Raw genomic sequence first — 10547 nt, forward strand, 5'->3', positions numbered from 1 at the left:
ATAAGTAATCATAGAATATTATGAAGTCATTGCAAATTTTTTATTAATATTTTTTATTAGGAACACTCGTTTCTCGGTAAATATTAAAAATGAAACTATTCTGCTTCTTCTCTCTCATACTCGTACGATTCATTTTGTTTATTAAACAAAGGAAACCTTATATGCTATTATTTAGGCAACACGCTTTATTTATGAACTTATATTATCATAGCAAGAATCATTTAATTAACTACATAATGTATAGTATTGAAATGAACTATCCAGTTTAAAAATTTTAAAATTAAAAATTTATTTTGTTTTAGATATGTGCAATTTACAAGTCGAAATCGAACAGAATGAATGCCGCTTAGAGATATATCCGCTCACTCAAAGCATACTCGATTTATTATATACTTTAATAAAAATGGGAATACCAAACAACTTGGGATCTGGGTCCCGAAAACCCGGAATGGAACCTTATTTAACATTTATTGTAAATGAAATATTTTTGAAGTTTAACACTCGGTAAGATTGTTTATGTATTTACTAGAGTATTTTTAGTATGTATGGATGTTCGGATCTTGGTTGCCATTCAACGAAATTGTTGCAATATTTATAAAATCATTAAATATGATGTTTATAGATGGGTTCATTGAGCTTGAAGTTTTAGAAAATAACTTTTCTTTCCATGCGTTGGTATTAAACATATTTGCTATTAATATACAATATTAATAACACTGTGCGTTTAAAATTCATTCATTTAAGTTAATTTGGGGCTGAGCTTGTATCTAAAACCGGTTTTTCTTCTCGACATGTAGGTCACTGATAATGACGGGTTAAAGTTAAAAATTGAAAAAAAAGGCACTTATTCAAATTTAATGCTCAGTAAACGATGTCTGATCATTATTCGATTAATTAACAATTCATATTAAACAGTTTTATGAATGTTCCAACAATTTGACGAATGACAAACAACATTTTAAGATATTCGTAAATAACATTCACCCTAATATATGCATGCAAATATATTTACTTAAAAATGAATAAATTAGTAATTGCTATTTTTTTTACTTAAATTTAAAAAGAAACTATAAAAATACGATTGAAAAATGGCAAATTGCGGAAAAATGTTTGAAAATATTGCGTTATCTATTAGAAATATACGAAATTCATAATCAAGATCTCGTTAAAAATAAAACAGATCAATTACCAGGATATCATATTATGCTGCAGCTGCATACAAAATCCGAAATGCTACACTTGATTTTATTAATAATAGATGAAACAAGGCTTAAATTAGATGAATATACTAAATTTAATGAAAAAAATGATTTGGAAGAATGTGGGTTGCATTGCTTAAAAATATTAAAATTAGGACTAGAAAAACAAGACTCGTTTTTTGAGTACCATTCAACAACTAATAACACAATATTATTATCAGGGTTGAAAAATATTCTGCTGGATGTGAATCCACGCAGCGGTAATCCGGATCATATATTAAATACAACTAAATTTGTTACCTATAATTGGCTTCCCAAGCATCGCTACAATGCCATTAAAATTTTAAAAATTATTTCTAAGCAACCAAAAGTTACTCACCAAATACTTGACATGTTAACTGAAAATATTCAAATTCAAACAGAAATTCGAAATGGATTTATGGAATGTCTTGAACATGATATTACGCTCCCATTGCAATACTCTGAAATGGAATCTATTTCAGCAAATCAAGCTCTTAAAAAAGAATTGGAACTCAAAGAATCAGTTATAGATTTTCTTCAAGAAGGTTTATATCAACCAGCTCCAAATCTAACCCATTTTTTGCTGGGGTTCGATACCTCAAAGGATTTTAATCAGACTCAAAAAATGCGAGTTATTGACGTATCATGTAACTGTTTAAAATCCATAATATCATTATTAGATAATTACTTAGAGGTTTGTAATATAAATTAACATTCATATCATATTTTACTTTTTTCTTCTTTTGTTGTTTTAGGTACAAGATAAAGCTTACGATAACAATTTTGAGAGATTTATTGAACGTTGTTATTATTTTATCTACTCATTATGTGCTAACCAGAAAACATCAGAAACAATATTACGTTATTTACGCAGCTGTGGTGATTTTATGAGTCGTCACATTTGTGCTTTCCCTTTTTCTTATATGAAAGAGCCACATATTTTAAGGCAAATGAGTTATGTGCTGAAATGTATTGCTATAGAATTGAAAGTTACTTCGTCGAATTGTCAAATAAGCAGATTCCAGTATTTGTGCGAATTATTAGTGAGTACCGACAAAAACGGTTATCATAATAACATACCGATGGATATAAATAATTTATGTCCACAATCTTCAAACTTACTAACTGATAAGTTTATATGCAAACAGCAATCCGAAAAGTCATTAAACCTAATTTTATGCAACTTGCTGGATATGATATCTTTCGAAGTAGTAAATCATTCCATCCCAAGACTGGAATTTTTTGACGGTTCTCTCATATCTCAAATTCTCCATGATTGTGAGATTGAAAACGAAGAAGGACTGAAACAAATTAGTATTAAAAAATTAGATCAACTTTTGCATGACGAATTACGTACTGTTCAAACTACAATAGCCACTGGTCAACGTAAACATATATTGAACGAAATCAAAGTGTTATTATATTTTGCTCTTCAAATTAATAACGGAAGATGTAAAAGTTTTGCAACTATTAAATTTATTGAAGCTTGGTGTCAGGTAATAGCATATTTATTTATTTATATTTATTTTATTTTAAGTTTTTCTAGGTTACGGAAATTTTATTCAGCTGTGCTCCAGAATTAGCTTTATCAATAAATACCAAACAAGAACTTATACTCGAAATATTACAAAAATTACTAAGTAAAATTGTACCAATTCAACCGATATTTGAGGTTTCCATATTAACTTCAGGAACTATGTTATTACTTTTAGTCAACTTACGTTATAATTATCAGACTTTAAGAAGAATTGGTAATATATACATCCAATAAAAATATTGTTAATAAATTTATTTAGTTGCAGAAAAAGATAATACCCCTAAAAACCGTTTGGATACATTAGAGGATGAACATAAAACAATGTCAACTAAATCAAATTCGCTTAGTTTGAAATTTATTCTGAAAAATATATTAGAATGGATAATAATAAGTGGAGGAGCTTCGCAAAAGTTACGAATTAATTTATATGCATCTCTTTTAAATTACTTAAGAATTATAAAAGGATGTCACAATCGAAATTCTAAAGAAGATATAACTAACGAAATGTAAGTTTCATATAAAACGTTGTTTTGAATTTTGTTCTAAAATGGTATAGGTAAATTACTTAATGTCTTTTAAATATCCTATAATTTTCAGATATATATTAGGGTTGGATAAATCAATAGTCAAGGATGTTCCTCATAATGAATCAGCACTAATTCAACTAACAGTAGAGATTTTTTTATCATTTGGAGAAAAGTTAATAGATATTATATGTAGTGATTGTATCACTGGTCATGACATCTGCAAAATGACAGCATTATCATGCATAGACGGTCTATTAGAATTGGGTTCAATGTCAGATTTTATTACTTTTTTCGCTAAACGCGGCTATTTAGCTCATTTAATTGAAAGCTTATTAAAATCAGATGATAATCTTTGTTTAGTTTTAAAAAAATCTCCGAAAAATATAAAATCCCTTTATGTTTACGAATCAAAGATGTCAATGCTTTTGCGTTTAGCTAGTTGTCATATGGGTGCTGAGCTATTATTAACTGAAAAAGTTTTACATGTTTTATCTAATATGAAAGTATATGATATGTATCCCGATTTTCAAAATAGGAATGATTTAATGGAGGATAATGATTTAAATGATTTCATTCCTTCAATTGATATGCGATATCGTCATATCCTTTTTCCAGCTTTAAATTTTTGTGAATGTATAATATCAACATTAGGCAAAAAAAATCACTCAGCAATATCGCAGGTGACACACTTTTTGTTGGCACATTGTGGAATGGTCGAAACCGTATTAAGAAGTGGAACACCATTCATGCAACTAGAACCATTACAAGAATATGCAGCGATTACTGGACTTGTTGCTCGTACAATAAATCAGGTAAGTATGTTATAAACAACAAGTATTAGAAAAACTGTTATATGTTCATATATCTCATATCCAGGATTTTTTTTGGTTCTATTATATCGTAAAAATAACCATTTTAATTAAACTAAGCAACTATTCAGAAATGATTTAAAAATAATAATATTTTGTTTGCCAAATCTAAATGTAGAGAATTGTGCTGCACATTAAGTCTTTTTTATATAGTAAAACAACACATATAATATAGCGTATAATACGGAGGGACTAACAAAAGTTCGCTTAGTTAGTAACGCGGTATACATTTTTGACAAATGAAGAAATACTAGCTTATTAGACATTAATTGTAATATTTTATTTGAAGCTTAATCCATGCCGCAGTCGAAATTAAAATAAAGCGAAAGATTGCTAACAAAAATTTGATGCGAACATTGCTACAATAGATTTGGTTTTCCATTCGTTACAAATTTCGGCGTAAACTTAAGAATATATAAATGTTTAATAAGTGTCAAATATTATATAAAAAGAATGCACTATCACTTTCGACAATCTCGGAGTGGTTTCGCACATTCTAGACTGAACATTCTTCTATGGAAGACGAATATGAAGGTCGTCCAAAATTTTTGCCTAAAATTGATAGAGATCTATGGGTAATTCAGAAAATAATTGTACATGAACTTAGCTTGAATGCCAGCTCTTCGCGAATCTTGGATACACGTCTAAATCATATCGATGCGTTCCCTTTGGATGTTCACTAAAGCTTGCGTGTGCAGTTTGCCGAATATTGTCTTCAAAAGTTTGAAAATGAAGAGTCAAGCATCTTCAATAAAACTGTAACAGATGATGAAGCATAGAATACTTCAATATTTCTTAATATGAAAACGAATAACCTTATTGCGCTCTCAGAGACACAAGAAATTCGTAATTTCTGGGGAGGGTCTTTCACAATAATAAGGAGATAACTAATCTCGGAAGTTACAGGCAAAAAAAAAATTAAATTTAAGGAATGTTTTAAAAAGTGGATCTAGCGGTTATGTTCTAAGTTATGCAGGGACCGTAACAGTTATCATAAAAAAAATAAAAATCATCTTATAAGTGTTATCATATGCATTTTAAAATAAAACTCAAAAAATAATAATTAAATTTGATTTTTATTATATTCATCAAAAATAATAACTATTATATGCCTTTTATTTTTTTCGCGCAGAAATAACTCTTAAAATTTGCTTCTTATTTTAAAACGCACAAATACTGGTATTACTTGCGTATTAATATAAAAAGCAAAGAGTATCGCGCAAATTCTGCGCGATATTTTTAAAATGAAAAATATAAATGCAATTTTCATACAAGGTAGTTGTTTTTGCAATTCCATAGAAAATGTTTGAAAAGGTTGGTGCAGGTAAAGATTTAGTTCAGTTTTTTGTTTTTGTATTTTGGATTCATATTTTGTATTTATCTTTGTATTTTGTAGGAGAACAAATTTGAATGCAAAATACAAAAACAAAAAACTAACATAAATCTTTACCTGCACCAACCTTTTCAAACATTTTCTATGGAATTGCAAAAACAACTACCTTGTATGAAAATTGCATTTTATATTTTCATTTTAAAAATATCGCGCAGAATTTGCGCGATACTCTTGCTTTTTATATTATATAACGCAAGTATACCAGTTATTTGTGCGTTTTAAAATAAGAAGCAAATTTTAAGAGTTATTTCTGCGCGAAAAAAATAAAAGGCATATAATAATTATTATTTTTGATGAATATAATAAAAATCAAATTTAATTATTATTTTTTGAGTTTTATTTTAAAAAGCTCATATATAAAAAGCCTGCATAATATTAAGGATAAAAGTTGTTAGAATGATAACTATTTACTTAAATAAGAGTTTAGACAACTTTTTGTTGCTGCTTTTTTTCACAAAAAATTTTAAAATAACTGCTATTTTCGGTCTCTGAAGTTATGTAAAAATAATAAAAAATTAAGATTAAAGTGTGCTAATTAAGTAGAAAATTATTTTTGTTAAATTTGGAGACAACTAAGCGAACTTTCGGTACTCTCATCGTATATCTTTTTAAAGCTTGGCATTAATTAAGTATCAATATTAAGAAATTATATGTGATTTATAAATTTTTTAATATGTGAATTCTATTTGTTTAGAATATATTCTCTCTTAGTGAAATACATGCAACTGAACACAGTGACATTAATTTATATCGTACACATAAATTGATGCTTTCTTCGTTAAGTCAATTTTTAGTTAACGAGAATACATTTAAAGAAATGTTAAGATTGCAATATATTAAAGGACCCATTAATGATGCTACTAAGGATAAATACATAAAAACTTTTTTTGAAATAGCTGCTAATTTGTCATTATTTTGTTGTAATGCAATTTCTGATCATTCTACGGATCGCAGAATTAATGGAATAATGTTCTTAGAAACAATTCAAAGTAACGATAATTTAAATAATTCAAATAAAATAATCCATTATTTAAATGTTATAATCGATCAACTAAAAAGCTCTGTAGAGTTTGTTTATAACCAAAATTATACAGCAGATAACTTATTGTGCCAAAAAGCTGTACCACAAGACATTAACGGTGATGAATTGGTAACACATAAATATGGTAAAGTTAATATAATTAAAACATTAGGTTGTTTTGTATTTAAATTTTTATATTTTTTAGTAAAAAGTTTTTTTAATATGAACCAGTGCTTGTGTACAACAAGAGACGCGCTATCGCTTTGTGTATTTGTAACAGAACAGTGTTTGTATTTACTATGGAGCCATCTCGACTTTTATGTACGAAAAACGTTTTCAAATGATTTTGAGCATAAATTATTACTAGGTAAGTGAAATTAAAAAGTTATTGCTGGAATTTATTTATAAGTGACAATACGATATGATACAAGCATATACATATTTTTTTTTACTAAATTGTATTTTTGAAAAATATTTAAAGCAATAAAAAAGGCTAGGTTTATTAATTCCTTCGTAAAACCAATGAAATGGCGAATAGTCTGTAAAAATCTTTTTAATTTAATCTGCTCTACAAATAATATTTTTTGTTGATTTTCTTCCAAATCGCTCAATCGATCTAATGATAATTATAAACACACAAAAAAATTCTTGAATTGTTTGAAATAGCAGCTTAATAGAACTTATTTCCCTCGATTCGTGCATATCTTCTAAAAAAAGACTATAATAACAAAAAAATATGTACAACATAGGTATAATTAGATAAAAAAGTATTTCAAAATTACTAGACGACTCCTACTAAGACAAGATTTGATTAAAATAAATATTAAACATTTAGTATATACTAGTATGGTGATCACCTAATATTTTCTTTTCTTTTTTTTTAATTTTTTTTTTTCATTAACACAACTACTTAATATTTTTAACAAGCATTTTTAGTTTGATGATTTACAAATATAAGCACATTAATGCTAACGGCGCTAGGTTTTATTACTTAGTGAGGTCAAAGGGTGTTATTATACGTTTTAGTTTTCGTGCTGGTTCAATTACGTTGATTAACTGTAAAACTTCTTTATTTTTATGTTGTGTAATTTTCCTTGAATGAACAAAAGCTTGCGTCTTTACAATGTCCTTAATGGGTTTGGTTGCCAGCGGAAATATAAAATTCATTTTGCATGTGAAGTAGATGTTTTTGTGATTTCATACGAAATGTATTAAAGGGTTGGTTTACGTAAAGAGTTCGGTTAGGTTCAAAAGACGTGTGCTGACAGTTGTCAGCACTTTCACTCGGAGGCATATATTGGCCATTGTAATGCCGTCAATTATTATGTAGAGAGAGGCAAATTGCTAACCTTTGTTATCCTTGTTAAATCATTTGGTTTTACAGATGAAGTTGAGAAGATCCGATAAGTTTGCTTTCATTATCTCTTCTAAATCAGTGAAAAAGCGATCCCCAAGACATTGAAGTCGTTTCGTCTAAAGTCTTTTTAGTGTGTTTTACAATCCAATAAGTTTCCCAAGGTAATTCTTCGTCATCAGATAATTTGTAATTCGATTTAAAGTTTTTTCAATGCTCCTATGTTGGGAGTTACCGTGATAGTCTTGTAGAACTCTATGTCTTAAACGCTTTAGCGTGACCCATAAAAGTTTGTTGTCGACTATACGATACAGCCAACCTTTGTGCATTTTATATCCATCTTTTTCGAGTTCATTCTCGCCCTGCACGTCTACCACAATTCTCTGAAGGTTGACATCTTGCAATTGCATCTAAACCACCAGTCGCATTTATTTATTTTAGCCTTGAATGTATGTATTTTCGCCGTGCGTACATTTTTCATTCGTTTCACATTCTTTTGTTGAATTTTTGTGTCATAGTCTTGTATACGCAACCACCAGCGTACACCGTCTAAAGTTAATTTTTGAGCCAGGGACTCTATATTTCGATTCAGAAATACGGATTTTTTTATATTAAGAGTTAATTTTGCCTCACGTAGAGCTGGTGTGTTTCCGCATACGCCACTGTCCATAAAATATACCATAGTCACGGTGAGTCTTTCTTTGACCTTGGTCATCATACGCAAGAACACCGCTGAAGTGTTTTTCGATCCGAAAGGTGTGTGTTTGAAATTGTACAAATCGCATATCATTAAAAATGCCGTATACTTTCTGCTCTCTTCCGCTATTGGTTTTTGGTAATACCCTGAGTTAAGATCAAGATCGCTTTTTGTTGTTTTTCGATACTTAGTGAAGGAAATTTTTCATTGATCATGTAGTTATTGATACATCGATAATAAACGCCACTGGTCGTTTTAGCGTTGGTATCTGATTTTGCATGATATACTGTTTACGCTGATTTTTTATATTTATTTTATTTTTTATTTTATTTTAAACATCTTATTACTAATTACATAATATTACAAATTTTTATTTTAATTATACATTGCATAAAATAAAATAAAATAAGTAAACCTTATATCACGAACGTCATTTAGATCAATGGGTTAAATTTCATTGGAGTGAATGTTAGGTGGTTTTTCAAGAAAGTGGTTCAACTTTTGCAGATTACTAAAAAGAAAGGTGCGGCTTTTACTGCAAGCTATTGAATATTAATTAATGGCTAGACGGTCAGTTTTTTTAGACGGGGAGTAATGGATAGAAGTGCGAGATTCTTTGCTAAGGCATTAACATATTCTGTCAGTCTTTTATTGTATTTTTTTCTTATATTGTCAAATCCAGCATTAATTACGGGAATTTGTAGATCTCCGTGGATACTTTAAATCCTTATATACTATGGGGCACCAGTGGTTGTTTTCAGTATTTTTGACTGAGCTCTTTGTACAATTTCAATATTTGAAGCACTAGCATTACCAGATAGTTGGTTACCCTAAGTCCATATTGATTTTATGATGGTGTTATACAAAAGAAGTTTATACTCCAAGCATAGTGAGGAACTGTTATTAATGAGCCAATACAACTTAGAGACTTGAAGCTTTATCTGAATTTGTTTAGCTTCAATATGCTTGCACCAAGTTTGTCGTCTGTCTAGGAAAATACATAAGTACGTTATGTTATCTGCTTGTTGTATGATAATGTTGTTTGGTGTAATTGTTGGAGATGTACTTCGATTTAAAGTAAAAGTGATTTTATCATTTTACTAAAATAAAAGTATTTTAGTTCATTAATTTTAATGCGCTGTTTTGGCAACCATTTCTTCAACCGAAATAAGTGAGATTGAAGTTGTTCGAAGCTAGTTCGGCGTTTTTGTTTCAGCATAAAATTGCCGTATCATCGGCAAACGTAGTGGTGATAACTAAACTAGTTATTGGGATATCAGATGTACACACAAGACAGGGCCTGGAACACTTCCTTGTGGAACGCAAGCTTCTATTGGGAAATTAGTAGAAGTGTATAATTTATATTTGACTTTAAAGGTTCTATTCTACAGAAACGATTCTTAAATTGACTGGACATTTGCAGGTAATAGTTCCATGTTTTTCTTTAAAACCAAACTGGTGGGAGTGTATGAAGAGCCAAGCGTGGGATCTATATCTGATTTATGAATCATAATAATCATGGGTGTTTTCCACTCTGTTGGGTAAAAGCCAAATTTAATAATGGCATTAAAAAGTCTCGTGATGAAATTTATGGCCAAAAACAGTAAATTTTTTTTTATCATGATGGGTGAGATGTTATCATATCCTGGTCCCTTTTTGCAATCTAACTAAAACGTTAAATTTTCCTTCATCGCTTAGCGCCCAGTTTCCGAGAGAGTTTCTTATTAAAGAATCGGATTCTATGGGGGAATTTATACCTTTGCTAGTATTCCATAAGGATAAATGGTTTTTGCCATTTGGACATAGGTTTTGAATATACAGTGTTGTGCACAACAAAAGCAACCAAAATTTGCCCATCAAATAAATAAGTTTTTTGTTTACTTTTTACTTTACATTCTAAAATCTAAATACACAGTTTTATTTGTTATT

At 29.1% G+C, this 10547-nt stretch overlaps 1 protein-coding gene across 1 annotated transcript in view; it reads left to right on the plus strand.

Moving 5' to 3' along the window:
* The window catches only part of LOC119685527, a 22975-nt gene that overhangs the window by 9793 nt on the left and 2635 nt on the right, over positions 1-10547 (plus strand). The window contains exons 9-16 of the mRNA XM_038099834.1: positions 303-504; positions 1065-1914; positions 1976-2716; positions 2767-2971; positions 3017-3263; positions 3355-4096; positions 6241-6712; positions 6773-6934. Coding sequence (XP_037955762.1) covers positions 303-504; positions 1065-1914; positions 1976-2716; positions 2767-2971; positions 3017-3263; positions 3355-4096; positions 6241-6712; positions 6773-6934 — 3621 coding nt within the window. The remainder of the gene's footprint in view (positions 1-302; positions 505-1064; positions 1915-1975; positions 2717-2766; positions 2972-3016; positions 3264-3354; positions 4097-6240; positions 6713-6772; positions 6935-10547) is intronic.

This window comes from Teleopsis dalmanni, chromosome 1, assembly GCF_002237135.1.
Source record: "Teleopsis dalmanni isolate 2A chromosome 1, ASM223713v2, whole genome shotgun sequence".
Taxonomy (NCBI): Eukaryota; Metazoa; Arthropoda; class Insecta; order Diptera; family Diopsidae; genus Teleopsis; species Teleopsis dalmanni.